At 61.1% G+C, this 27,897-nt stretch overlaps 3 protein-coding genes across 6 annotated transcripts; 1 reads left to right on the top strand and 2 right to left on the bottom strand.

Annotated features, from left to right (window-relative positions):
* Nucleotides 1–2,725, bottom strand: LOC142429573 (uncharacterized). The gene is made up of 2 exons (XM_075534624.1): nt 2,502–2,725; nt 1–880 (listed from the first exon to the last, which is right to left on the bottom strand). Exons 1-2 carry the CDS (start codon nt 2,582–2,584, stop codon nt 28–30), a joined length of 936 nt encoding a protein of 311 aa, XP_075390739.1. The 5' UTR covers nt 2,585–2,725; the 3' UTR covers nt 1–27.
* Nucleotides 733–24,560, top strand: SMTN (smoothelin). Of its 4 annotated transcripts, none has more exons than XM_075534623.1 (21): nt 733–880; nt 2,502–2,633; nt 7,680–7,828; nt 8,069–8,162; nt 8,258–8,336; nt 8,419–8,516; nt 9,698–10,015; nt 10,105–10,177; nt 10,790–10,861; nt 10,947–11,468; nt 11,644–11,810; nt 13,710–13,802; nt 15,867–16,019; nt 16,107–16,182; nt 17,613–17,777; nt 17,897–17,959; nt 18,219–18,288; nt 19,531–19,704; nt 19,865–19,982; nt 20,402–20,553; nt 24,265–24,560. In XM_075534623.1, exons 2-21 carry the CDS (start codon nt 2,583–2,585, stop codon nt 24,413–24,415), a joined length of 2,838 nt encoding a protein of 945 aa, XP_075390738.1. In that variant the 5' UTR covers nt 733–880; nt 2,502–2,582; the 3' UTR covers nt 24,416–24,560. The 4 variants fall into 4 exon arrangements, with proteins under 4 accessions (XP_075390738.1, XP_075390737.1, XP_075390736.1 ...); XM_075534622.1 differs by lacking the exon at nt 13,710–13,802 and adding an exon at nt 21,562–21,726 and having other exon boundaries at nt 24,265–24,404; XM_075534621.1 differs by lacking the exon at nt 13,710–13,802 and having other exon boundaries at nt 19,868–19,982.
* A 199-nt stretch (nt 24,561–24,759) lies between these two features.
* SELENOM (selenoprotein M) lies at nt 24,760–27,496 on the bottom strand. Its single transcript, XM_075534625.1, has 5 exons — nt 27,280–27,496; nt 26,092–26,127; nt 25,852–25,886; nt 25,160–25,238; nt 24,760–25,087 (listed from the first exon to the last, which is right to left on the bottom strand). Exons 1-5 carry the CDS (start codon nt 27,400–27,402, stop codon nt 24,929–24,931), a joined length of 432 nt encoding a protein of 143 aa, XP_075390740.1. The 5' UTR covers nt 27,403–27,496; the 3' UTR covers nt 24,760–24,928.
* Between the last annotated feature and the right edge of the window lie 401 nt (nt 27,497–27,897).

Here is a 27,897-nt window from a genome sequence, read left to right as displayed (position 1 = left end):
CATGGATACTACAGGCGACCCCATGCCCTAGAGAACGGGAGACGGAGTAGCTCTCCCCTGTGGGGCAGAGAGTCGGGGATCGGGGGCAGGTCCGCTCTCTCTGGGGGATAGTTTCTTCTTCTTCTTCTCTCCAGAGTCCATATGCTCCAAGCAGCAAACCCTGAAGGGCTGGGAAGAGAGATGCCCTCCGCGCGAACACAGTATCTGTGCAAAGGTGTGTGCGCTGGAGAGGGCGCTGTGTGGCCAGTCCTCCTGCACCTCGATGGCCCTGGCACGCCAGCACCCGGTCGAGATGCTGCCATACCCTGTCCCTGCTCGGAGGTGGCCCTGGACCAGGTGTCCGGCCAGCGGCCTGCGGCGTTCGAACACCGGCGCTGACGTGAGAGGGGCGGAGCCGAGGGAGGGAGGGGACGTGGTCTCTGGAACAAAGGCGAGGGCATGGGAGGGTTGTCCTGAAGGCTCCGCGGCTCGGACCACCCCGGGTCGCCCGTCCCGGGTCCGGGTCCCGCCCTCAACTTCGAGACAAACCCTGTGCCCCCAGTTCTGGGCGCACTGAACGCGCCGGGAGCACAGCAGCAGCGGTCCCGAGACAGAACCTTCCCCAACGACCCGCAAGGGGGCGGGACCTTCATTCGGGGGCGGGGGCATCAAATTGAATTCCTCCAATAGAGCGGGGGAGTGGGCGGGACCCTCCCCAGGATTGGCCGGAGTGGCGGCGCGGGGCGGAGCCGGTGAGGCGGCTAACGCGGCTGGACGGGCGGCGCTCGCAGAGTCCCGGGGACGTTGCTGAGCGGGCCTGGGCTCCCGCCTGTCCGCCGCCCGCGTGCATTTGTCCGATCCCAAGCGAGCTAACTCAACCAAGACCGCGCCGGACAGAGAGGTGGGTGTGAGGGCCTCGGGGCAGCAACGGGACCCCCGACGAGTCAGGGGGTGGAACCTGGATTTCTGGACAGGTCTTCTGGGACTCCCAGACCTGGGAGCTCCCTGGGCTCTAAGCCACGGGATAAAGTTCTGAGACCGCGGGGGAGGACGCCCACGAGACTCCGCAATTCCTCCGGGCGCACGTCTGGGACAGATGCCTTGACCAAGTTCCCACAGACCCCTAAGGTGTCCAAGGACTCCAGAGGCAGGGACAGGGAGCCACGGAACAGGAAGGGGGCAGCCCTGGGAATCTCTGATTAAGAAGAGACTTACTACAGTCCCCTAGATACACCATTTGGAGGTGCCTGCCCTTCAGAAGATGTGAAAGATTCAGGTTTCCAGGACCACTGAGCAACAAGCTTGCCCGCCCCCTCCCCGATCAAGTGGGTAGATAAGAGACAAGGACCCCAGGAGACAAGGTGGCCGATACCTGATGGAAGTTGAAGGATTAATCAGTGACTTGAGCAGGCAGAGTCCGTGGAGCTGTGTGGGTCAGGAGTCCCATTCACCCAATGGAATGACTTGCCAAGTGATCCTTCTCAATGGGGGTGACTGAGGGATGAGTCAACAAGAATGGGGGCCATCCCGGGGATATTTCCGTCACCAGATATGAGCAGTGTACTAGCTTATGCCCCCCCCCCTCGCCCCAATTCTGGAAAGACATGAAGGCTGTGGGAAGGAGGAGAGAAACGTGCTGGGAACTGGCCAGGATCCAGGGGTCCATTTTGAGGGTAGGGATGAGGCAGGCACAAGGGGGTGTCCTGGGCCCTGGGTGCTCTTTGGCATGGGGCCTTCAGAAACCAGAAGTGTCCAAGGTTTCAATTAAAGCATTTCGCGGCTGAGTGTTTTTTCTCTCTTCACTGTTACAAATCCCTGACTCTCTCTAAGCCTCTTGCTCTGCTTGTCTGAAGTCTGGGGATTAGACAAGTCAGCTTGGATTGGATTCTAAATGAGTGAACTGTCAGGTGCCAGGTGCCTGGACACCTGGCTTTATGGGCAGGATGGCTGGGGCATGCTTACAGGGCGGAGTGGGGGTGGGTGGGCACGGGGGAGGGGGATTGTGAGCAGAGGGCTTGTGCCAAGAATTAGAAATGGCTTAGGCCACCTGGGGACATGGGAGTGGCAGCTGCAGCAGAGAATTGGGAATGGACTCTGCTTTCAGGATGGGTGGAGGGTGGGGGGAAGGCCCAAAGAATGGGTGGTGGGACAAGAAAACGGTAAAGATTGGCAGGCACCCCCTGCTGGTGAGCTTGGCTTGGGTGGGTCTTCTAGTGCCCCAACTTCTCAGTCCTTGGCCTTATTTGATGCTTTGGGTGAAGGGCCTGTCGGGCCACACAGACTGGTGTCAAGAAAAGCTGCCCCCCCCCACCGCCTCCCCACACTATTGGTTTGGTGGGTTTTCTGGAAAATCACACTAGGGCAGAAAGCAACAGCCAGCCAGAAGCCATACCATGGTAGCAAAGATGAGATGGCAATGAATGTGGGTGCCCATAGGTCAGAAAGGGAAACTGAGGCATGGGACACAAATGTGTGTGACGTCTCGAGGCCCCAGTAGGCCTGACCCATGCCTGTCTCTACAGAACCCACTAAGTCGGCCACACCTGCTGCAGGCACTGGTGGTCTCACCAGAAGGGACAGACGGAGACAAGAGCCAGTGAGACATGGCGGACGATGCATTGGCTGGGCTGGATGAGGGAGCCCTTCGGAAGCTGGTAAGTGGCCGTCTTGCCCACTGTGGGGAAAGTCATGCCAAGCCAGCGAGGCAAAACCTGTTCAGGTGACCTCAGTTGATAGGAGGAGGTGACAGGGCTAGGAAAGGGGGAAGGGAGTCGGTTCTGCTTGGGTGATGCAGAGGCCCCCATGGTATGTGCCTGCCTGTGCCAGGTGCTGAGCCCCGGCGCCTCCTGGCCCCCTGCAGCCACTACCTGTTTAAACAGTAACTGCTAGGGACCAGCCTGTGCCTGGGATCCCACATGAGCCCATGTGTAGCACACATCGGGAGGCTGGAGTTGTCTCTGAGCAGTGATCCATACAATGAGAAAGCCAGGGAGAATGGCGAGCGGAGCACAGGGCAGGGAAACCACCTGCTCTAGGGCAGCACTAGGAAGAGACTGCAGCAGGATCCAGCCCCAGGAGCATTACGCTTTGAGCAATAAAGCCTAGGTCATAAATACAGTGGCAGGATGTGCTGTGACTAGGCCAGCTGGGCTTGTGCAGCTCCCAAGCTAGCCAGAACAGAGCCATGCTGGGGGAGGGACAGGGAGCTAGAGATAAGCCTTGGGGACCCTTCAGAGCTCTGTGACCTCAAGCTTGTAATTTCCCCCACGCTGGTCCTCAGTTTATTTACCTATATAATGGGTTTGGGCACAATAGTGAGGCTCTAGAAACCTTGGTGTCTTGGTGGGTTTTACAAAACCACCAGCCACTCCTTGGGAGAGAGACGAGGCTCTTTACTCCCATAGAGTCGGTCTCAGAAACCCCGAGGGGCAGTTGCACCCTGTCCTTTAAAGTCAGGATCCACTCCGATGACAATGAGTGTGGAGCTTTGGAGGGCTGAGTCCAGGTTCTTCAGAGGAGGAAGGATGGGTCCACCCTTTCCCTAGCTTCTTCCTCTCTGGGTGGACCAAACAAAAGGGTGGGCAGCAGGTCTGTTTTCCCTGCTATAGTTCAGGAAACCCAGTGCCTCCGTGGGTGGACACTCTCCCAAGCATGGAGCCCCAGCCTGGTCCCTTGTGGCTGGTCACAGTGGATGCCCTGTCTACAAGGCCCTACAAGGTCAGCAAGGCCTGGTGGCAGCTGATCCAGAGAGAGCAAGCGTGCGCCTGGACACACACTTAACAGGCAAACCCACCCGGCCCCGGCTCCAGTCCCAGTCCCAGTCCCTGGTTCAGGGAGAAATGAAATATTTACCTTCCTAGGACAAGGCGGTCTGGTGGCATAGTGGGTAATGTGTTGGGTTGCTATGGCAATGTTGGCAGTTCAAAACCACCAGCCCTTCTGCTGGAGAAAAAGGGAGGCTTTCTCCTCCCATGAAGATGTACAGTCTTGGAAACCCACAGCGGTACAAGGGCAGTTTTACCCTGTCCTATAGGGTCTCTATGAGTCAGAATCTATCGATGGTAGTGAATTTGGTTAGTTTGGCAGAAAGGGCTATGCCCTGCCCAGCTGCTGCTCGCACCTCCTGATGGCAGGAGGTGGAGGTGAAGGAGACTCCCCTCGGGGAGTCAGGCGTTCCCGGGGTAGTGGGGGGAATTAAGGCAGAGGGTTTAGCAGCGAAACGCCTGACCGACTCACCCCAACAAACAGGAACCAGGCTGGGGCTCAGGGTTTGGGCGCTGGTGTCGCCGGTGCCCCCCACCCCGCCAGTCTCCAGACCGCCCACCTGCCGGGCGCCCGCCATTGACTGCGCCCCTGAGCGGCCGCGAGCCCCGGCCGGGCCCCCGCGGCAGGGACCAGGGCGTCCCGAGCCGGGCTGCTCCCCACGGGACCGAGCCTTATTAGGGAAGCCTGGGCCGGTTCCGCCGGCGCCGCCGCCCCGTCGGGCCCGTTCCGGCCGCCGCTTCCGGCTCCGGCTCCCGCCCCGGCTGCAAGACTGGGCTGGGGGCGCTCGGAGCCCGCGCGCCGCGCCGCGCCCCGCTCCTCTGCAGCGCGGTCTCCGGGCCTCCGCGCCCCGAGCGGGCGGCGGCGCAGCTGGGCGGCGCCCGGGGAGCGGACGTGCGGGGACCCGCGGGCCGGCGGCGCCCCCCGGCGGCTGGTCCGGGGACGCCCGGCGGAGGGCAAGCCCGCGCCGGCACCCCTCCCGGTGCGGGCGCGGAGCCGGGAGCCTGCGGGACGCCCACCCCCGGGACTCGGCGCGTCCTAGCGGAGGCCCGGCTCCCCGGAGGGCGGAAGCACCTTCCTGCCTCCCGGGAGAATTGCACTGAGCCGCTTCGGAAACCGCCCGTCCCTTTCCTTCCCCTTCCCCTCCCCCCCGCCCCCGCCCCCGCCCCCGGTGGACAATAGCGCTTTGTGCTCCCCGGCCCCCCCTCTGCACACACGGCGGTGAGGCCCAGAGGGTGGGTGGAGGGACGCCGCGGGGGACACTGGGTGGACCTTTGCCTCCAGGCCCACAAGGAAGAGTCACGTGAGAGCTTGGTCTGTGGAAAGCGATTGTCCACCGCCGCCCTCGCCCCTGCCTCACCCCATCCACTGAGCTGGGGATCAGCTAGGAGCTTCAACATTCCTAGAGGACACAGAGCCTTCCAGGGGGTCCTAGAGGTGGCTAGGTTCCCGTATCAGTCTTCTTCAGAGGCAGAGGGGCCCAGGAGGCAAAGGGCTAGTCATTGGGCTTCTGGCCCTCAGTTTACCCTCAGCCCTGGAAGAGCTAGGCCAGGCGGCCCCCTCTGCACCCCAGGAGGCTCTGATTCTGAGCAAGGCTGGGACTGAGGGATAGATGAGCCTCCTACTCCCGGGCCAATCTCCTGAGCCCAGTCTCCCCCCCCTCTGTTATCCTTACAGTAGCCCCTTGGGTCCCAGGTTCCAACAGTGGCAAAGGGGTCTTCAGCCCACGGGGTGGTGGGGGTGGGGGTTAGCTGCCTTTGAATTGGTTCCAGCTCATAGTGACCCTGTGTACAATAGGAAACACTGACGCTTGAAGCAGGTGCTTGTCCTGGCTCCCTGTTTCCCAGTCAGGAGAGTCTAGGCATATCACTTCCCTCCCTAAGCCTCAGTTTCCTCATCTGTCAAATAGAGGGGGCGGTGGTTCTGTGAGGTTTGCCTTCTTCGGCCCTAGCTTTCCCCCTCCCCCTGGCCCTGGACATCCTGCCCTTCCTAGTTGCCCTCTTCTGATGAATGTCTGGAACCAAGTTGGGTGGTGCTGCCTGCTGTACCCCAGCTGTGCCAAGGACCCCGAGTCGCTGCCCCTGCCCCCCACTGCACCGAGGGGGGGGCTCATGGTTCCATCAGGCAAATGAGAAAACTGAGGCATGCAGGTCCCAGCCCCACCCCCCAAGCATCCCTCCTGGACTGAATCTCAGGGTATGCCTGTCAGCACCCCACCACCACCACCACCCTTGGCCCCTCAGTGATGCAGAGACAGCCAGAAAGGACCCAGGGAGGGCTCTATTCCTCATTCCCAGACTGGGCAACCCAACCCAAGCTTTCAGCCGAAACCCATCTCTCCTGTCCCCTCCCCAGCCCCCTGCTGAACAGGAAGGAATTTAGCGGTGGGTGCTGGGTATCCAGAGAACTAAGTACTAGCTACTGAATGGATACCTTTTCTCCGACCCACACTGGAGGCTTATCTCTGTCACTACCTTCCTGAGGCTTTCCTCTCTGGGGGCTGGGGGGCAGTCCTGCCAGGTGAAGGTATGGAGGAAGCAACAGGATTAGCTGAAAAATGCCTTTTCCCAGACCCTGTTGGACCAAAACAACAACGCAAACACTGCCACTGTGAGTTCTGACTCCTACGGCCCTGGTTAGGTCGAGCTGCTGCCCCACCTGCGGCTCCATGGAAAACACCAGGCTTTCTACTCCTGTAAAGAGTTAGTCTGCAAAACCCACAGAGGCAGTTCTGCTGCGCCCTGGAGGGTCGCTTCGAGCATGAGCTTGGTTGGATCAGCCACGCCCAGTTTCCCAGGGGCGGAGGGGCTGAGAAGATGGTTAGAACACTTGTCCTCCCATGTACACCCTTTCCAGGGCCCGGGTGCGGGGCCGGTGAGTGGCTCAGATACCAGCTACATCCTTTGTTCTGGGGGCCCAGGCCCTCTGATGATGCCTCGGTCTGGAGCCCTGGTGGGGCGGCCCTATAAGCATTGGGCTGACAACTGCAAGGCGGGGTTCAAACCCATCCGCTGCTCCTGCGGTGAAGATAAAAGTTGTCTGTTCTCAGAGATTTATAGCCTCCGAAACCTTATCTGGGATTACTGTGAGCTGGAGCCCAGGTGGCCTAGCTGCAAGGTCAGAACTTCAAATCCTCCGGCTGCTCCGTGGGAAAAAGATGAGGCTTTCTGTGTCCCTGAAGATTTACAGCCTTGAAAACCTCTAGGCAGTTCTACTCTGCCTTATAGGGTTGCCGTGAGTCAGAACTGACGCAGTGGCAGGGAGGTGAGTTGGAATGGCGATGGGCATGGGTTTAGGTCTGGACGAGTGGCCAGAAAAAGAGCCCAGAGGTGGTGCCGTTGAATAAGCATTGGCTTGGCCAAAGGCAAGTCTGGTGATTCAAACCCACCAGCCGCTCTGCAGGAGAAAGAAGAGGCTACCTTTCCCGCTACAGCCTTGGAAACCCTATCCAGGGTCCCTTTGAGTCAAAATGGACTCGACAGTGGGTGAGCTGCACCTTCAGCCCTCAACTAGGGCTCGCCAGGCCTCCGTTTCCCCATCTGTCCAATGTAAGGGAATGCAGAAATGGTGCTTTGGGACCAGGCCATGAGGGTCTCTCTTGTTCGCAGGGTGGACTCCTGATACCAACACCATCCTCCCCTCCCCAGGGACAGGGTGAGACCCCTCCAGCTCCCTCCCTGGCTCTTGGGATTTGAGGGGATTTGAAAGGTTGAGGGGGCCGGAGCAGGTGGGAGTGTTGTGAGCTCTCTGCGAAATGCCTGGCACAGGGAACTGGGTCTCCCGGAGACTGGTGGGCAGGCAGGCATGTGAAGGGCGTAGGGCAGAGGGCATAGAGACAGACCACCCATTGTGCCCCAGGCAAAGCCGTGGGCAGTTGGTCCCAGCCCTCCGCCCCTGGCAGCCCAAATGACCTGCCCCTCGTCCCCGCCTGCCCGCAGCTGGAGGTCACGGTGGACCTGGCAGAGCGACGACGCATCCGCTCAGCCATTCGGGAGCTGCAGCGGCAGGAGCTGGAGCGTGAGGAGGAGGCCCTGGCATCGAAGCGCTTCCGTGCTGAGCGGCAGGAAAACAAAGAGAACTGGCTGCAGTGAGTGGTGGGGTGCTGGACGTGCCGCCGGGTGGGCGGCGGTGGTGTGCCAGGGCTCAGCCCCTGCTCGTGCATCTGCTGCCCACCTCTGTGTGCGCACAGCACTGCGTGCTCCGCCAGGTGTGCACAGCTACACACCCCTCTGCCAAGAGGCTGGGGCCTTGCCCTGGCCCTAGCCTCTGCCCCTGGCCTCCATGCCCTATCCTGGCAGTGATGGTTACAGGCGTTCTGTCCCTGCAGCTCGAAGCAGCAGGAAGCCGAGCAGCAGGCAGCCCTGGCACGGCTGGCAGGGCAGCTGGAGTCCATCAGTGATGTGGAGGAGTTGACCGTGCTGGTGAGGCCCAGGGCCTGGCGAGGCATGGGGATCAGGGGCCGGTAAAGCCCCTGGACTCCCTCGTCCCAAGCCCATGGCCGGCTTCTTGCCCACAGCTGCGGGGTGCCGGCGAGTATGAGGAGCGTAAGCTGATCCGAGCCGCCATCCGCCGTGTTCGGGCCCAGGAGATTGAGGGTACGTGTCCTGGCCCCACCCCAGCCCCGCTGCCCACAGCACCCTCCCGGCCACTTGCCTGAAACATGCTCCTTCCCTCTAGCTGCCACCTTAGCTGGGAGGCTGTGTAGCGGGCGCTCCAGTGGGGGCACCAGAGAGGACACCAAGGGGCGGGCAGCACACAGGCTGGACCGGTGTGAGGTAAGGAACACGGGAGGCCAGGGTGCCAGCAGCCCAGCACCTGTGTGTCTTTCCTGGGTTGCTGTTTGACAGAGAGGGACCCCCAGCCTGTGCTGGGAACCTCCAGGACCCTATCATCTCAGACCTCTCTCTGCCAGCTCCCTGGGCCACCCCTAACCACACTCGCTTGCTCCAGACTCTCGGTCTCTACGGAGACTTTCTCCTCCACACCAGGCTGTCTGCACAGTGCCTGAGCTCCTGCCCAGTGCGACCACCCTTGTCATGTAGCAGGCTCCCTGCTGACCCCTGCCTCGGCCACCCACCCCAGCCTCTCTCCTCCATTCATCAGCCAGAGGGCTCTCTGAAATGCACATCTGTCCCTGGTGCCCTCCTGCTTCGCCCCACTGGGAGGCAGCCCGCACCTTCCAGGTACACAACCCAGGTTCCCACTTTGACTTCTCGGGGAATCTGTGTGGCAACCCCCAAAGGAGCCCTAGTGGCACTGGGCTGCCAGCCAAAAGAAAGATCATCGGTTAAAAGCCACCAGCTGCTCCTTGGGAGAACGAGGAATCTTTCTCTTCACGTAAAGAATTACAGTCTCCAAAACTCGCAGGGTAGTTGTACCCCGCCCCTGTAGGGCTGTGATGAGTTGGAATCGACTTAATGGCAGTGAGGTTTTGAGGGGGGTGGCAGGCCCTCGCTGACCTTTAGAGCACCTGTTCACAGAAAGCTCTCCGATCTCCAGGGAGAGCCTGGTCTGAGCAAGGTGTCTGTCGGGTAGGGTGCTGTGCAGTCTAAGGCTTGAGTGGTCCAGGCCATTCCCTAAGTGGCCAGCAGAGGCTGCTAGGCCCTTGGTCCTGGCAAGATCTTTTCTGGAGTTCCTCTTGGACCAGGCGGAGGCCAGAGGTCTTGGCCCCAGGGCTCTATTCAGGCGGGGAGCCCCCAGCAGGTTTCCTGCCTTTCCCAATTCTTGGGCCCACAAGACAGAGTCCTTTCTGAGCCGCTCAGTTAGGTGATGCCAGGAGCGCGGGAAATGGACGCAGGGATACCTGTCACACACCATTGGCCATGCCCGTGCAGGTGCACCCAGGAAGCCATGCCCAGCCCTACTTTGCATGCCCTGCCCCGGGTGCCTTCTGGCCTGGCCCTTGGTGGCCTCAAGGCCTGGGGAGCTTCGGTTACATCCTTTGGACGCCACACAGGTGCCAAAGCAAGAAGAGCAGGAGCAGCAGGCGGGGACCCCAGAGCCAGCCCCCACCCCTGAGGGTACTACCAGTCAGGATGTGACCACAGTGACACTTCTGCTACGGGTCCCCTCCGAGGATACACCCAGCTCGCCGACCTTACCCAGCTCGCCGACCGCTGCCTCCCCTGAACCTGCCCTGGAGCCTGCTGAGGCCCTGTGTCCTGCTGCTGAGGCTCTGGGCAGCCCTGAGCCCCCTAGCCCACCTGGGAACACCAGTCCGGAACCCCAGGAGCCACCAGCTTCACCCAGCTCTGAGAGACAGATAACCCCTGAGGTGAGTCTGGCCAGGGGCCAGGGATACTAGGGGAGGGGGCTTCTTGGACTGGGAGGCAAGGCCCTGCCAATGTCATGTCTTCCCTGCAGCTCCCCCCTGGCCCTTCCGAGCCCCCCGCTGCCCAGGGCCCCAACAGAAGCTCCTCTGACGCAAAGAAAGCAGGTGAGGGTACTGCCAGGTGTGCTCCAGGCACCTGCCTTCCAGGTCCCTACCTGGAGAATGGACACTTGCACCTGGGCAGCTCCAGCCCCCTCAGGTCCAGGCAGGCTCCAACACTCCTCACACCCCCACTGCCCCTGAGGTATCCCTGGCCAGCTCCCCCTACCCCCCACGGCCAGAGGCCTCCCCACCGCCTTGAAAGGCAACGGGCCTCAGGCACATTCTTCTCCCCAATAAGGGAGTGCACCCATCTCCAGGCTGGAGCTGTGGGCAGCACTGCCCAGGGGGGTGTCCCCCATATCCCTCTGGAGGGAGGCTCTGGGTACTCTCCCTTCAGCCCAACTCTCACCCTGGCCTCAGAGAGTGTCCATATCACCCTGGGGCAGGGGCAGTGTGGGGAGGAATTTTGTGCCTACAAGAGATGTAGCTGGGTGGGGAGGCTAGGGAGTGTGAGGGCAAGAGCCTGGAGAGGCTTGCAAGGCTGTGGGGGATGTAGGGAGGGTCAAGAAGCTAGGGAGGTGAGGAGTGAGGACATAGCGTTCCCCCAGGTGAACTCTCCCTTTACTCCCCTTTTTCTTCCCTCACATGGCCATTACCCTCTCCCCAACCTGCCAGACCTAGCTGGACCCCGTCTCTGCCAACGCTCCCTGTCCGTGCTCAGCCCCCGCCAGCCAGTCCAGAACCGAGGTACTGCCTGGTCCCACTCCCCTCCCCCACACCCTGACCAGTCCCTGTCCCACCCAACCACTGACAGCCCACCTGTCCTTTCTAGAGCTCATCCCCCTAGCCAGCGGACCTTCCCCATTCCAGCGGGCTGGCTCGGTTCGGGACCGCGTCCGCAAGTTCACATCCGATTCTCCCATGGCTGCCGGGCTCCAGGATGGGCCACCCCGGGCAGCTCTCAGCACCCAGAGCCCCGCAAGGATCGTGGGCCCCTCCCTCATGAGCACCACCCCTGCCTCCTCCTCCAGCAACTCCTCTTCAAGGGGGGCCAGAGACACCTCCTCCCCGCTCATCAAGGAGCGGCCAGGAGTTGCCCAGCCCCCGACCTTGCTCCGGAGCTGCTCCCAGGAGGAGGGCCCCAGGGGGCGGAGCCTGGCTGCCAGGCCCCTTGAAAACAGAGCAGGGGGGCCTGCCAACCGCTCAGAGGAGCCCAGCGCCCCACTGACTCCGGCCACCGGCACTGCTGAGCCAGGGGGCAGCATGAAGACCACATTCACCATCGAGATCAAGGATGGCCGTGGCCAGGCCACCACAGGCAGGGTGCTGCTGCCCACCAGCGGTCAGAGGGCAGGTAGGCCTTCCCACTGCTGGCCAGGGCGGGAAGGGTGGCTGCAGCCGCCCCACCCTGCAGAAGAGCCAGGGGCTATGGCAGGAGTTCAGAGTGTCTCCAGGGGTGCTCTGGGCCGAGGGCAACATCAACGTGAGCTGGCCCTGGTATGCTCCTGACAGCACCCTCTCTCCCCCAGAGGTGAGACTGCGAGCAACACCCTCCCTCCTCAGCAGCAGCAGCGGGGGCACCAGCACGGTCACCCATGTCCGAGGCCCTGGGACCCTGGCGCAGCTGGGCAGCATCACTCATGTCACCAGCTTCAGCCATGCCTCCCCTGGTGGCCGAGAAGGCTGCAGACTTAAGGTGAGTCCTCTCCACTCTCTAGCCCAGTAGTTCTCAACCTTTCTCACGCTTCGACCCTTTCATACAGTTCCTCCCAACCGTAAAAGTATTCTCATTGCTACCTCGTCACGGTCCTTTTGCTACTGTTATGAATCGGGTGACGCCTGCGAAAGGGTCGTTCGACCCCCCAAAGGGGTCACGACCCACAGGTTGAGAACCACTAAAGTCTAGCTTCTCTACCGATCCACTTGCCCACACTGCTCGGGGATGCAGGGCTGGCAGGCGTCCCTGGCGCCCCTCAAGCCCACAGGCCATAACCTCAAATGGATGAGCCTCTGGGCAGTGTCAGGAGCTCATTCTGTAATTGTCTGCCCTGATGTCTGGTCTGTACTCCAGAATCGATTGGGTCCTTCCTACCAAACAGATAGGAAAACTCAGGCTCTGGGAGCAGTAGGCGCTTGCCCTCGCTGGCCCCTGCCCCTAGCTACCATGACCATCAGCCTGAGGCTCAGAGCAGCTCACCTGCTCACCTGAGATCAACCCGTCGCTGCAGGAGATGGGAGATTAGCATCTGCATCAACCTCCCTGTGGCATCAGAAGCACCGGGTGGTGGGGGAGGAGGGGTACAGCCAGGCAGGGAGGTGCCAGTCAGGTGAGGCAGCAGCTTAGCAGGTGCCACGGGAAAGGAATATGAAGCACCTTTCCATTATTCATCCCCGAGCCCCGGATCAGCCGGTCAGGAGCTCAGCCAGGGAGGGATCCCAGCGGCAACCTGGTTAGTAAGTACCTTCTGTTGCCCTCGGCACTGCATCGTCGGGTACAGAATAGGACTTTGGCCGTGGTGAGATGGCTCAAGGTTTGGGCTTTCTCAGGGGGGACAGGCAGAGGCTGGGAGCCAGAAGGCACCCTTTGCCCTAAAGAGCAGGCCCCAACTGCCTTCGCCAAGAGAACGGGGAAGTGTCACCGTAAGCCCTGGGTCTGACACCAACTTGTCTCGGTTTCCCTCTCTGGGAGCCAAGAAGGCATGCCATTAAGACCCTTGCTCCGAGTCTCTAGTGGCTGTGCGTACCACCGGCAGGTCAGAGGACATTGATCTTGGACAGCGGATTGATTGCTCTAAGACCTGCCTTCAGCACCTCTCTTCCGCCCCCCTCCCCCACTCCCCGCAGTCTGTGCTTTCCACAGCGTGGGGCACCGGGGCATAGGAATGTGGCAGACCTGGTCCTTGCAGCTTATGCCCATGCTGGCACAGGTTGGCCCCGTCCCTATGAGCCCGTTGAAGCCTCTCCGTGCCACAGGTCTATGGTCTCTGCAGGGCCAGGCCTGGCCTCCCGCCCACTTAGGCTGGCCACCCCTCCCCCGCTGCCCCTCCACAGGGAGCCGAGAATAGGTTTCTATTTGGGCAGAAGCCCCAGCTGGTTGGCTGGTGGGCGTTTGACTGGGAGGCCAGCAGGGGCGGAGCAGGCTGCACTGCCCTTGCCTTCGCCCTCCGGCCAGCTGCAAAGGCTCCTACCCTGCCAGCTAGAGGCAGCAACCCCTGCCACTGTCCCTACCATCACCCCCAGACGATCCTCCACCGCCACCATGCCGGGGGTCCCGGGGCCCGCGCCTGAGCTGGCTGCAGCCCTGGAGGAACGGTTGGGCCGGGCGCTGGAGGAGCTGCAGGCAGTGGCTCAGGCAGGCCGGGCAGCAGTGGCCCAGGCAGCTGAGGCAGCTGCCACCGCTGTGGAGCCAGTGGCTCGGGCAGCCGAAGACCTGCGGGCAGAGACGGCAGCACTGGGCCGGCGGCTGGATGCGCTGGTCAGGCAGGTGGAAGTGCTGAGCCTGAGGCTGGGGGTGCCACTGGTGCCCGACCTCACCCCTGAGCTGGAGCCCAGTGAGCTGTTCCTGGCAGCCGCCAACCCCGAGGCCCTCTTCCAGGCGGCCGAGGATGCCGGGACGCCTGTGGCCCACCCGCCTGCCTTCAGCTCCTGCCGCCGCCGCTCCTCTGCCAGCCCCTCTGGCGGTGGCCTCGTAAGTCCCTGCAGACTCGGGAAGGGTGTTCTGGGGCCAGGATACGCCTCTCCTGAGTGACTCTGTGTGCTAGCATCTTTGCTGAGCCTCAGTTTACTTATCTGTACAGGGGGGTTGGATGCAAGGGGGTTTGGTTCGGGACCAGGGCTAGAGAGTGGAGCTCCTGGCCCTTGTGCACACAGGTGGCTGCCCTGGACACCCTGGCCTCGGCCCAGCCCCCAGCCCCACCCCACTCACCACCACCCCTCTCAGTCAGGCCAAGCCTCTCAGACAGCTGCCATGCCGGCTCCCGTTACAGAAGGTGGGCGGGGGGGGGTGGAGGAGAGGTCCTGCCAGGCGGGGCAGGCCTTTGAGCGTTTGGCCAAGGGCTTGTCTACCAGGGGCTGGCTGAGGCGTGCCCTGGGTGGGGTCAGGGGCAAGGCTGGGGCTGGAGGTTCCCAATGGGGCTCCTTCTGAGAGAAGCTGGCTCTAGGACAGCCCTCATCAGACACCTGGTCAGGAGCCTGCGGGCCCTGTTCCAGCCCACTTGGAGGTGGCAGGGCTGGGAATAGGGAACATGTGCTGGCTGGGCAGTGGCCCAGGAGGACCCAGACTCCAGAACTGGCAGGGCAGGAGAGAGCCTGCTTGGGAGGGGTGGGGGTGGGGGATGAAACCATGGGAAGAAGTCCGGCTCCGGAGTCAGGCCATCCGCAGCTCCGACCTTGGGTTACTTGATGCTTACAGAGAGACCCTGGCCGAGTCATTCAGCTGGCCCTTCTGTTCAGTGCTCTGGTCAGGTGTCCTCCAGGCACTTCTGACTCATCGTGACCCCTTGCGCAGCACTGCCTGGTCCTGCCTGGTCCTCACAATCACTGCTGCCCCAGCCCATTGTCACGGCCGCCTGTCAATCAGCTGGTTGAGCCACCTCCCTCTTTCTCGCTGACCCTCTGCTTTACCCAGCATGACATCCCTCTGCAGGGACCGAAAGTACAAGAAACCAAGCGTCACCATCTTCACTTCTATGGAACATCTCAGCCGTGCTTTTTCCAAGACCGCTCTGTTCCTTCTCCTGGCACTCCCCGATGCATTCAGTCACCTTCCCCACTTCCACAGCACCCGGTTTCCTTGGGTCCTCCGTGCCCAGCTTTCCAATGCATTCGAAGCAATTGAAAATACGATGGCTTGGGTCAGGCGCACCTTAGTCCTCAAAGTGACTTTCTGGCTCTTTAAGATGTTGAAGAATTCTTGTGAAGTAGATTCCCCACCCCACCCCACCCCATCCCCACCCCCAGGGTGAGGTATGGCTTTATTTTGTAACCAGGTTTCCATGGGCGTTGGTTGTAGACCCAACTAACTAAACTGAAATCCTTGACAACTTCAACCTGCTCTCTGTTGCTTCTCCGTGCACCAGGCTGCTCCGCGGTGCGGTTGGGAGCAACCGTGAGTCATTCCCCAGTGAAGACGGTCCTCCTCAGTTTCAGCAAGTGCTTCACCGCTGCACAGCCAAGGGGTTCCCCATTGTAGCTGCTGCTCACCCACATGATTCTCGGTCTGGGCAAAGCCCCACAACAAGGTTGTCGGTGTCCCCTCCTTGGGTCTGCTGCCCATGCGCTGTCCCTGAGCAGACAGGCTGGCTTCCCGTGGTTGTTAGGTGCCCTCGAGCCCGGCCCGGCCCTTAGCAACCAGATGCACAATAAACCCTGCCCGGCCCTGCTTCCTCCACACTCCCGTTTCTGTGCCTGAGCCCACGGTTGCAGCCGCCGTGGCCATCTGAGGACCTTCCTCTCTTTCCGTTGCCCCTCTGCTTGACCAAGCATGATGGCCTTCTCTGGGGCCTGGGCTCCTCTCGTGGCCTGCCCCAGGTATGCCAGACAAGGCCTCGTGATCCTGGCCTCTGAGGAGCCTGCTAGCCATACTTCTTCTGAGACAGTCTGGTTTGTTCTTTAAGCAGCTTTGCCGGCAGTACAGTTTGGCAGGAGAGTGGTATCTCCAAGGCTGTGCCAGCAGCCCCAGCACCTGGTCCCCTGGACTGGTTAAATTCACCCATACTCCTACTGCAAGCCCACACCCACTCCCACCCCACAGATGGAGCCAGAGCCAGCAGAGTCCCCTCCTGTCGCCGTGGAAGCAGCCAATGGCACTGAGCAGACCCAGGGGCACAAAGCTCCAGAGCAGCGGAGTCCCCTGAGTGCTGAGGAACTGGCAGGCATCGAGGACGAGGGGGTCCTGGATAAGATGGTATGGGCCGACCAGGTGGGCTGAGGGTTTGGCAGGGGCAGGGACCCACAAGGATCCAGGGAGCGCTGACGAGAGCTCTGTTGGCAGCTGGATCAGACCACGGACTTTGAGGAGCGCAAGCTCATCCGGGCTGCCCTGCGCGAGCTCCGACAGAGGAAAAGAGGTAGGATACCAGCTGTGCCACCCTAGACCCAGCCACTCCGTACCCCAGCTGCCCTCCAACCCCCTGGGTCCACTCAGGGCTACTCCAGCTCAGCAGCTGCCCAACTCTACTTTTCGTTTTTTTTCCAATAGTGTTAGCAGCATATACTTAGTGGTTACGCATCGGGCTGCCGTCCACAAGGTCAACAGTTCGAAACCACCAGCCACTCCATGGGAGAAAGAACAGGGCTTTCTACTCCCATAAAGAGTAACAGTCTCAGAAACCCCTGGGACCAGTGCTACCCTGTCCTTTAGGGTCACCGTAGGTCGGCATTGGCTTAATGGCAGCCAGTTTGGCTTGGGGTTTATCCTTCACACGTCACACAATTTAACCCTTCACTCTTACTCAGAAGAGTTGAGCAGTCATCCCCATAAACTGTTTCTGGAGCTTTTCTTCTTGTCCTCATTGCTGCCAACTCCCCATTGCCCCCCACCCCCCGCGCTGGTCTCCATTCTCGATGGACCCAGTACATAGCTACGCCTTCGCCGGGGAGCCAGTTGCTCCCTTTCCCAACTGTTTCTTTCCTGCTGCGCCCATTGTTCCGGAACTGCCCATTACTGCCCCTAACCCCCACTTCGCTTCTCCCTAAACCCAGTTCCTCCCCGCCTCCTGCAACCACTCTGTCTTTGGATCCAGTTGCTTTCCGCGTGCTCAACTACATCTTCCCTGAGTCCAGGCCCAGAGCTGGCCACCCTCACCTCTGTCCCCAACCAGCCGCTGCGACCAGGGACCCCGCTGCTTCCCCCAGAACCTCCCTCTCTGGATTCCACTCTTCCTGCTGCTGCAGTCTAGATACCTTTCTTCCTTTGTTTCTTCAGACACTCTGAGCTCTCCAACTCTCTTGTTTCTGTTCTCTGACCCCAGCTGCTTCCTCGGGATCCTAGTGACCACTATCCGCACCCTACTGTCTGTCTGTCAGCCCAGCTACTTCCTTCAGTTTCTCTCCCAGCAGTTTTTATCCTGGTTGGATTGCTTCCCAGGCATCTCCGATTCCTCTCTCCCTCCCTGGACGTAGCTATCCCTTCCTCCTGCTGCTCTTCTCCCCCTGGGTGCCCCCCTGAGCTCCAGCCCTCACCTAGCGCCCCCACTTCTTTGGCCTCCTCTTGACTCTGCTACTCATTCCCACAAAGTCCCGTCGCAGATGCAAACCCTACGCCCTTGAGTCCAGCTCCGCCGATTCCCTGGTTTCTACCACCTCCATCATCATTCCCTAGCCCCTACTCCCCTAACCACCCCCACCCCCCATCATCCCAGAAGGGCCCATATCCCTTATGTCCTTGGTGTTCCTAACCAGCTGCCCTCTGACCCATTCATGTACCCGTGTGCCTGTGCGTGTGCGCTGTATGGCATCGGGCGGCCCTTCTGGACACGCCTGGGCCTTCCCGGCACAGACCAGAGGGACAAGGAGCGGGAACAGCGGCTCCAGGAGGCCCGGGCCCGGCCCGGGGAGAGCCGAGGCAACACAGCCACCGAGACGACCACCCGACACAGTCAGCGGGCCGCCGATGGCTCAGCTGTCAGCACCGTCACCAAGACGGAGCGGCTCATCCACTCCAGTAAGAACCCCAGCCTGGATGCGAGGCTCAGGGCTGGTGGGGAGTTACCCCCCCCCTTTTCCCACACACACACACACATACTGCTTCTCACCCACTCCTTCTCACCTCCGCCCCTCCAGATGATGGCACCCGGATGGCCCGCACCACCACGGTGGAGTCGAGTTTTGTGAGGCGCTCCGAGAGTAAGGCCGCCTGACGTTGCCCTGCGCTGCCCGTCCACCTGTCTGCCTGCCTCCTCGGGGCCCTCCCAAGCTCACTCTGAGCCTTCGTCTGCTGTCTCTCTTCTGCCGGCACTCGCTCGTCTCCGTCCATCCATCTGCCTCTCTCTCCAGCCATCACTTTCTCTTTTCCCACGGCGACCACTTATCCCCCCCCACCCCCCAACCAGCCTGCACATGCGCAGCCCAGGACCTCACCCGCTCCCCTGCCTCCTCTCTGCAGATGGCAGTGGCAGCACCATGGTGCAAACGAAGACCTTCTCCTCCTCCTCCTCCTCCAAGAGGATGGGCAGGTGAGCAGAGGTGCCTGCCCTCCCCGCCCCCACTCTGCCCCCATTCCACAGAGGCCTAGATGGAGTGACTGGTACCCAGACGACTCCTGCTCACTTGGTCATCTCCATCCCTCGGTGCCAGGCGAGGCCCTGCTCAGAGTCTTATGGCTCAGAGGGTGGAGCAGAAACACTGACCCCCTTAGAGGTGGTCATTTCCCACCCTGAGGTACCCAGCGGCACAGACCTCCCGCTGGCTACAGACCACGGCCCAGTGCACAGAGCACCTTGCCCCTTGGCCCCATAAGGGAGGGCTCTACCCCAAGTTGCAGGGGGCTCCAAATCCAGGCTGACAATCATGGGTGGGGTGGGGGCAGAGGGCAGGGGCACAAAACGGGGGTCCAGGGAAGCTAAATTAGAGAGTCCTGAGTTCAAGTACCAGCTCTGCCCCTGGGTCCTCTGAAAGCTTAGGCAACCTCTTGCCAGGGGCTTCGGTTTCCCTGCCCGTACTGAACACAAGGTTTGAAATGACACCCAGACCTGAGCTCGCCTGGCCCGGGCAACACGGAGGGTGAGCGCTCAACTGCCCGAACCATGGCAGACCTGGCGATCTGCACCCGCAGAGATGCCAAACCCCACATTGAGCCTGCCGCCCTCAAGGCGACTCTGACTCACAGTGACCCTACAGGACCACGGCAAACTGCTCTTAGGGTTTCCAAGGCTGTAAGTCTCTCGGGAAGCAGACGGCCTCTCCTTTCTCCCGCCGAGCGGCTAGTGAACTGCCAGCCTTTCTATGCGCAGCCCGATGCCTAGCCCGCAGCTCTACCAGGGCTGCCGTCCAGCAAACCCTACGGCTCATTCCTGCCTTGTCACATGAGGCCCCTGTGAGTCGGAGTCCACCCCAGAGTACTAGCAATAAGGACATTCATTACTCAATTGTGCTGGTCATTGCCAGAATTCTTTGAGGTGTTTCAGATCCGAACTTCCCACCCCCGGAACTTGACCACATATACAGTGAACTGTCTCAGGGTCTTAAGGAATAAAGGGAACCTGGGGCCTGGTTGGTGGATACCAGGAAGCTCTGGCCAGACGGTGAAGATGTAGCGCCTGCTCCCTAGTCGTCCGAGCCTCCGTGTACCTCTCTGTGAAATGGGTGTGATGAGGCCCCAGTGGCTGCTCATTGAGGTGCCTCAGGCTAGGAGAGCTTGGTGCACAGTTAGACCCCCACTTCTTTGCCTGCCTAACCATCGCACCCTTCACCCTTAGTATCTTCGACCGCGAGGATGAGACCAGCCCAAGACCCGGGAGCCTGGCGGCGCTTGAAAAACGCCAGGCAGAGAAGAAAAAGGAGCTGATGAAGGCGCAGAGTTTGCCCAAAACGTCAGCCTCCCAGGCGCGCAAGGCCATGATTGAGAAGCTGGAGAAGGAGGGAGGCTCAGGGTGAGCACAATTGGGGGCAGGGCCGCCACCATCACCACCGATGCAGGCACGTGTGAGGGAGGGGTCCGTGGACTGGGTGGGCGTGGTCTGCAGTCACGGAGGCTGGTCTCCAGGGTCCGCAGAGTGGACTGTACTGACTCTGCTCCCGGAAACCTTGCAGCAGCCCTGGTGCCCCTCGTCCGTCCGTCCAGCGCGCCACCAGCTTTGGGGTCCCCAACGCCAACAGCATCAAGCAGATGTTGCTGGACTGGTGCCGAGCCAAGACACGTGGGTATGAGGTGAGCCCGAGAGGCCAGCCCCCAGCGGTCACCACAAGGCAGAGAAGACGGGAAGTCCTCTGCAGGGATGAGGAGCGCGGGGTTCGGAGAGGGCACGGGGCATGCTCCAGCACCCAGTATGGGCGAAGTGGTAGTGCCAACCATGGGTGGTGGGCACAGCACAGGGCCAGGCTCCACCTTGAGACACCTCGCCATGGCTCTGGAGGAGGGCTGGTGGTAGAGGACTTGACCTATGTAAGGGAACAGAACGGAGCACAGAGGTGCTGCCGGGTCTTGGCTGCTCCGGCCCCAATAGCCGGCAGACCGCTCAGGTTCCAATGCTGCCCCGATGTGCAGCCTTGGGCAGGCTGCAGTGCCCGGGAGGAGGGGGCATTGGGTGTCAGTCCAGCCCTGACCACCACCACCCCTGCCCCGCTAAGCACGTGGACATCCAGAACTTCTCCTCGAGCTGGAGCGATGGCATGGCCTTCTGCGCCCTCGTGCACAACTTCTTCCCCGAGGCCTTTGACTACGGGCAGCTCAGCCCGCAGAACCGGCGCCAGAACTTCGAGGTGGCCTTCTCATCCGCGGAGTAAGTGTGGGTCCCAGCCCTGCTAGTTTCAGCTGTGCGTCTGGTGCTGGGCCTCAGTGGGGGGGGCCAGGTCCAGCCTCTCCCAAAGCCCCTGAAGCCAGCCCACCATACTGTCAGTGAGCAGCCCAGATCCCCTCCCCCAGGGAGCCCCCGACCTCCTTTGCCCTGCCCACCTTACTACAGAGGGTGCCAGATGCCTGCTGGAATTCTGAAGGAGCCGCAGGCCCGCCCACCAGCCCGTGCTAAGGCTGACCAGGTGGCCCCTCCAGTCCTCCCTCCTGTCCTCTGCCCCTTCGCCCTCCCTCTCCTTTCCTCTGTCCTGCTCTCTGACTGTCACCTGAGCTTCCTGCTCCCACGGGATCCTGGCTGGAGATTCCAAAAGGAGGCTCCTGGCCTGGGCATTGTGCCCGCCCAGCCTATATAGGTGCTGCCAGTGGCTTATATAGGACACCCCAAGCCCTCCACTTTGGAATCGGTGCCCTGTCTGCTCACCTCACCTTCCGCACCTTCCTCTGCCTATCTTTCCTTCTCCCTTTCTCTCTTTCTGGCCCCCCCTCCCCTTCCCCTGGTTTCTTCCTCTTTCTGTCCCTGCCCCCACCTCCTCTCACGCCTCCCTCACCCCCCTCCCAGGGGCACAGCCCTCCTCTCCAACCCTGGCACCAATACCATCGTCCCCCGACCTCCCTCCCTGCGTTCCTGCTTGCCCCAAGAGTTCTGCACCTATGACTGGTCTGGCCCCCACCCCTGTCTGCATCGCACACCATTAGTGACGGGTAGTGAGCGGCACGTCCACCATGGGGGGGCATGCGGGGGACTGGCCAGCTGCACCACCAAGAACGTAACTGAATCCATGTCTGTGTGTGTGTGTGTGTGTGCGTGTGTGTGTGTGTGTGTGTGTGTGTGTGTTTGTGCCTGTCTGTCTGTCCTCCCCTTTCTCTTCTCTGCCTCTTCCCCTCCTCCTGCCTGGGACACCCCCTCCGCCCCCACCCGGCCCCCCGCCCTCCCCAGGACCTATGCAGACTGCCCGCAGCTCCTGGACACAGAGGACATGGTGCGGCTTCGAGAGCCTGACTGGAAGTGCGTGTACACGTACATCCAGGAGTTCTACCGCTGTCTGGTCCAGAAGGGGCTGGTAAAAACCAAAAAGTCCTAACTCCCGTTCGGGGCTCCACGGTGAGAAACACTCCCTCGCTCCCTCTGCCCAGTTAGGCCAGCATCTGCTCGGTGGAGCATAGGGAGGGGCTACAGAGGTGAAGGGTGGGAAGAGGGAACCCTGTGTCCCCATCGCTCCGGACCTGGCAGGTGAGTCCGTTCTCCTGATGGGAGTCCAGCGGAGACCCCTGTCTCAGCCTACTGGCCCAGATGGCGCTCTCCAAAAAGGACCCCCTGACCTGAGCGTGAGCGAGTTCCGGCTCCAGGAAGGAGAGGGCGGAGGGAGAGGACCCAGGAAGTGGAGGAGAGTGGAGGGAGTCTGGGGATGAGGGCAGGAGAAGAGGCCAGAGTCTGGACATCCTTCGGAGAGTCGCGGGGGCCATAAAAGGTTTCCACACAGAGAGGAGACGTCATCACGTCGGCGTCCTAGAACAATTCTTGGATGAGACCTGGATAAGGGATGAGGTCCAAGGGCCTGGCTGAGCAGTGTCCATTCAGGGCAGGAAGGGGTCAAGGGAGGCGGCAGTGTGGTCACACTCACAGGGCAGCTGAGAAGCAGGGCTGACTCAGCAAGATAAAATTTGTGGCCGGAGAGGCGGAGGTGGCCCTGGATCCCCACGTCCGATGTGGCCTTTTCTCCCCGGTCCCCTCACGTAGATCCTGAACAACCAACTGCCACTTTACAGCACAGAGCTGAGAGCCGGGTGGCGGTGGCATTTTAGGACTGCGCTGGGTCCAGAAACTGGGGCTGTAGTCGCCCCACTCTTTTTAGCCTTGCTTTCCGATCATCCCTTTTGTAAAGGAGAAAAAAGCCCAAAGGAAGCAAGGGGGTTGCTCCAGGCAGCTTGAGCCAGGGAGACCTAGGGATGCACGCAGACGCCCCTTGGGGCTGGGAGCCATTCCGTGCCAGGCCACTGGTGCAGACCACTTGTCGCTCAGAGGAGCGACGCAGGTGAGAGGAGGATGGGCCTGGTGTTGTCGCCAGGTCATATATGGACTTCAGAGTCGCAGCCCAGCAGGACAGCTTGGAGGGAGAGGGGCCCAGCCAGGCGCTGATCCAGTTGGAAAGTGTGACTCAGCTGTGCTGTTGCGAGTTGCCTGGTGTTTGGCCTGTCGCTGGGGCAGCCTGAGCCCTGAGCCCTGAGTCCCAGTGTAAACAATGGCTTTATAAGGTCTCCAGGGAAGACACCCGGGATGGTAGGGAGCTCCAGGTTAGGAGAGGGCAGCAGGGATCATGTGGGGGGAGAGAGAGTCACAGCGGGAGAGGACGGGCAAAGGCTGTCGCAACCACGGTGCAGCTGAGAAGCAGACTAGCCTGGACACCCAGCCCATCAGCGGCAGAACCTCGAACCCTTTCCTCAGTCCTGAGGGCAGGCTCCCAAAGGCTCAAGCGAGGCTGGAAACAAGTGTAGTGTTAAAAAGATGGGGAAACTGAGTCAGAACAAGGCATATCTAGCACTGACAGAGAGAGAGCTGGCCTGGAACAGAGATCTTCTGTTTCACGGAATTATTCATGGAGGTATCCAGATAAGCTAGGGGTAGGCCCTAGTCTAGCCACAATGCCAGGCTCAATCAGGAAGACAAAGGTGAGAAGAGGTGCCGAGGCCAGGACTATCCTTGAAATAGGCACGGTGCCTGCCCCTCCAGCCTTTCCAAGGGCAACAACCTTGAGCCCAGTGGGGCAGATGCAGCCGGAAGCAAGGCAGAAAACAGACATGTTCTTGCTCTGGGAGAGGACAGGACACTGCAGCCCGGATGCAAACCCTGGCCTCCGAGCTCGGTGGCTCTGTTTCTCAGCAGCTGCCATCCACAGACTGGGGAGAGGGCTCCAGGATGGGGTCTCATTCAGCCCAGCCCTGCACCTACTGAGCTGGAGGGCTTCCTGGAAGCAAAGCTAAGCTCTGTGACTCAGATTCTTGATCTTCAATGCTCAGCCAGCACTCTGGAGAATGGACCACACCACACACAAAATGAAGTGTAGATGGTCTGGTCCACATTGGTTGGTACCCTCATCGGCCACCCCTGTTCTACTCCAGGGTGGTGTTAAGCGAGACAGAACAGCTCTCCCCAGACACGTATGCTCTCCCTGTCCCTGTCCTCCATCTCATGGAACAAGGAAGCTGCAGGGGCAGAGCTTTGGGTTCCTGGGACTCTGGTTCAAAGGAGGGAGCAGGTGGGCAGCGCATCACTGGAGCTGCCCTGGCCCCAGAGGAAGATCTACCAGTGCAATGACTGCCACAAGAGAGGGGCCTCTGCAGGCTGGCATGTGCCAGGGAGGGAAAGCTGGGGAGGGGAGGCAAGGGGGGATTTAGAACCTGAACCTCCACCAGGGAGTTTACAGGCTAGACCCACCTCTGCATGGAGTTGTTGCCCCTCGAACCTAATTTCTGCCGCCACTGGCTGGGGCTTCCCACCTTCTGGGGAGACTTTATTGCGCCCCACGGATAAGTCAGGAGCGGCTTGCAGACAAGCAATCAAGAGCAGTGACAGAGGGTGGAGGATCGCTATGACAGAGGGCCCTCACTGACCCCATCCTCCCACCGCGCCCCCTTCCTGCAGGATGCTGGTGGACTGCGTGCCCCTGGTGGAAGTGGAGGACATGATGATCATGGGCAAGAAGCCCGACCCCAAGTGCGTCTTCACCTATGTACAGTCGCTCTACAACCACCTGAGGCGCCACGAGCTGCGCCTGCGCGGCAAGAACGTCTAGGCCTCCAGCCAGTGGCCGATCGCTGCCCCCACTTTCCGGGCACAGCCCCAGCCCTGCGCGCGCCTGCCCACTGCTGCCCCGTCTGTGGTGACACCCCTGCCCGCCAATTCACGCAGCGTTTTGATAAATTATTGGTTTACGAAGACCCTGGATCAGCTCTGCCTCTCTTTTGGAGGGGGTGGGGGTGTGGGCAATTGAGTAGGGGGCGAGTAGGCAACGTGTCCTCCATGTACCCACTTCCGTTGCCCAGGCCCTAACAGGATGGGGAGGTATCCCAAGGGTGCCTCGGGACCTCCCATCTGACCCATACGCAGCAAAAAAAAAAAAAAAAACAGGACTGGAGATTTAGGCGGAAGGGAATTTAATGGAGTTAAGGTACCCCATCATCACCCCTGCCGGCCCCGGGAACGGGGCGTCGGCCCTCAGCGAGGAAGATGCTCCCGGGACACTGAGGGCTTCATTCTGTCCCCAGGGCGTGGGCAGGCACGTCCCAGCTCCGCCGCGACTCCGGACCTACAGGTCGGCGCGGTCACTGTCGCTCTCTGCCGGCCTCGCGGGCGCCTGCAGGTACTCGGGGGGCACGGGCGCGTCGGGCGCCGCTTTGCGGTAGAAACCGAGCTCCTGCACCAGCGCGTTAATCTGCTCGCGGGTCATGTCGCTGAGAGGGATGCGCTGCAACGGAGGGGCGGGTCAGTGCGCCGGCCACGCCCCTCGCCACGCCCCCACCAGCTCCCTGGCACCTACCTCTAGCTCCTCATAGCGTTGGTCCAGCAGGACCAGTTCAGGGTCGGCCCCTGGGAGGTGTTTCATCACCAGGTTGTGGCTGGAGGGGGTGTTAAGGTGGATAGTGGTGGGCAGAGGAGGTGCCCTGGGTAAACTCGGCTGCAATTGGAACTCCACCCCCCCCACACCCCCAGCAGCTCCCCCAGAAAATAAATGAGGCATTCAGCTTCCTCAGTACAAACGGGTAGTCTGGGAAACCCTAGAGGCTGTGCTACGCGTCGGAATCGCCGGCATCACAAGGGGTCCACTTGGCTGGGCAGGGGCGGTGGAAGCTCCTGGTGTTTTGCTGATGTAAACCCAAAAGCCACCTTGGACGAGTGCCTACTCTGCTCAGTCACCATTGACACATAAGGAAATTACAGTTTCCATTCCCACAGGAGCAGTTCTACCCTGCCCTTCTAGGGTCACGGGGAGTCAGAACTGACTCTGGCGGGGAGTTTGTTCCCTTGGTCTCCATTTCTGCGCCTGTGGCAGACATCACGAGTCGGTCTCCCTTGCCTGGCCACCCCACCGATTCCTTTGGCAGTCGCTGTGAATCAATCCCACTGACAGATGAAAACTGTCTGCCATCCAGCCTCCTGAAATCAAAGGAGAAGAGATTCCTCCAGCCCGGCTCCCACTCTCTGTGCTCCCGGGCGAGTGAGGCAGGATACTACAATGGAATGTCCTCGGTGACAAAGGCTTTCACCTGTTGAGAAAGCAGAGCATCAGACGGCATGACCCCAGCCGCCTCCAAGGATGCATGAGGAACTGAAGCCCAGTGAGGCCCCGCAGACACACAGGGGCAGGTCCTGGCGCCCGCCCCACCGGTCTCCCCACTTCTGACCACAGGGGCCGTGTTGACCACCCCGCGCGAAGTTCAGAGCTCAGACATAACCTCCCTCCAAACTCACCTCCTTCATTCGGTTCAGCTGTCATCCTCCGCAGGTCTGAAGGGGACAAAATGGACCAGGTCAGGAGTTGCCACATGGCTCCAACCGCATCTCCAGGCTATCGTGTCCTCATCCCCAAACTGGGCTGAATTACCCTTAGAGCAGACATTCCCAGGGTTGAAGAAACCGGGGATCATTTGAGGGTCCATGGGGCATAGTGTGGCAGATGGTAAACTGAGGCCTGAGGCCATCCAGGGGAAAAGAGGACCAAGACCAGAGGCCCAAAGGGGCCTTGGCTGCATTCCCTACAGACTACTGACTCACTGGAGTCTTCTCAGGAAGCTTGCCCTTCCCCTTGGGCAGTAGGGAGCTTGGGCCAGGCCTTTGGCACAGGGTAGGAGCAGAGCAGAGAGGAACAGCTCAGAGCTGCCCCAAGGGGCCTTCTTAGTGACACCGGCCATCTGGTCCCTACCCCACAGAGTTGGCCTATCCTGGCCGCCTACACACCATCTGCTTCCTTCCCTCAACGTGGGAGGTGGGAAGGTCCCTCCCTACACTCCCCGCCCCCGCAACAGAATCAGACCCCAGGGGCCCACCCACTCCAATTCTCCCACACCCTCACCCCTTGTCAGACAACAAAGCTAGGGCCCTGAGGGCCTGGGATGGTTCAAGTCACAGAGGAAGCCGGGCTCCTCCAGAAAGGGGAGGGTCGCTGCCGGGTAAAAGCTGGCAATGAAGTCCCCACCCCCTTTCTGGCTGCAGCGCGGAAGGGGAGGCGCCCCACCCAGGCTTGCCTCCTCTTGGCCAGAAGAGGGAGACCCTCCAGGGCCCCAAGTCTCAGAACAGAAGTGGGGGAGGGATTCCGGAAAGGGGTGGAAAGGCTGAGGTTAGGCAGTGGGCCCAGCAAGGGAATCTTTTTCACAATCTGACTGTTGAGTCTTGGTGTCTTGGGGCTGGCGGTCGGATCGGATATGGGGTTAGTGAGATAGTGGGGCTCCAGGCCGCAAAGCCGGGGTGCTGGAGTGTCCTGAAGCCAGGGGGACCGAGCGATGGTCCAAGTCAGGGGCGATGGGGCGATGGGGTCCAGGTAGTCCTGGGTACTGTGCTGGGGTACTACTGTCCTGGGGTTGGGGCAGGCGGGGCTCCCAGGGCTAAAGGGCCGCAGGGTTGTGGGCGGTGGTCCGGGCAGCTCGGAGCCAGCGTTCTCACCTCTACCCGGGCCCGGGCCAGGCCGCGCAGACGGTTCCAGTCCGGCTGAAAGGTGGCGGTGGCGGCGGCGGCGACGAGGCTCGCGGAGGCCACGAGAAGGAGCAATAGCGGTGGAAGGCGCATCGGGCCGAGCTCCGTGTCCCGCTGGAGACAAATCGCGGATGGAGGCCAGCCGCCGGGCCACTGCGCCACGTCGGTCCTGCCGGACTGGCCCAACCCCTGCTGAGGCTCCGCCCCGGACTCCACGCCTCCAGGCCCCTGCCCCCGCCCCCCCGGACTCCCGGGAAGTGGGGGGCCCCGCAGGGTCGGCCTCCATCTGGCCGGTGTCCCTCATTTTGCACATTCGGAGAGCATTCGCGTTCCCTCCGCCCAGCCAAAGAGTGGACGGACCTTCGCACCAGAGGCGACTGGCTAGCGCCACCTGACGCGGCCGGGGACGGATGCGGCATTTCCCAGGCCAGACTCCGGATCTGCAGGCCGGGGAAACGGAGGCCTGGGGGGAACCTCGTTTGAATTTTGTACTTCCTAGGAAGAGATTCCGATTCGGGTTTGCATTCCCAATTGCGCTGATAAAAAATATATTATCTAGCCAGTTGATTTCGGTAGGATCTAAACCCA

Source organism: Tenrec ecaudatus, chromosome 16 (assembly GCF_050624435.1).
Source record: "Tenrec ecaudatus isolate mTenEca1 chromosome 16, mTenEca1.hap1, whole genome shotgun sequence".
NCBI classification, from domain to species: Eukaryota; Metazoa; Chordata; class Mammalia; order Afrosoricida; family Tenrecidae; genus Tenrec; species Tenrec ecaudatus.
Note: the sequence above shows the minus strand (reverse complement) of the source record. Positions and strands in the feature narration are given on the sequence as shown.

Coding starts and splice junctions, on each gene's coding strand:
- SMTN (XM_075534623.1), top strand. CDS start 2,583: ATGGCGGACGATGCATTGGCTGGGCTGGATGAGGGAGCCCTTCGGAAG. Junction 8,517..9,697: donor ACAGGCTGGACCGGTGTGAG/GTAAGGAACACG, acceptor GACGCCACACAG/GTGCCAAAGCAAGAAGAGCA. Junction 19,705..19,864: donor GAGAAGGAGGGAGGCTCAGG/GTGAGCACAATT, acceptor GAAACCTTGCAG/CAGCCCTGGTGCCCCTCGTC.
- LOC142429573 (XM_075534624.1), bottom strand. CDS start 2,584: ATGTCTCACTGGCTCTTGTCTCCGTCTGTCCCTTCTGGTGAGACCACC. Junction 881..2,501: donor TGTGGCCGACTTAGTGGGTT/CTGTAGAGACAG, acceptor CCTCACACCCAC/CTCTCTGTCCGGCGCGGTCT.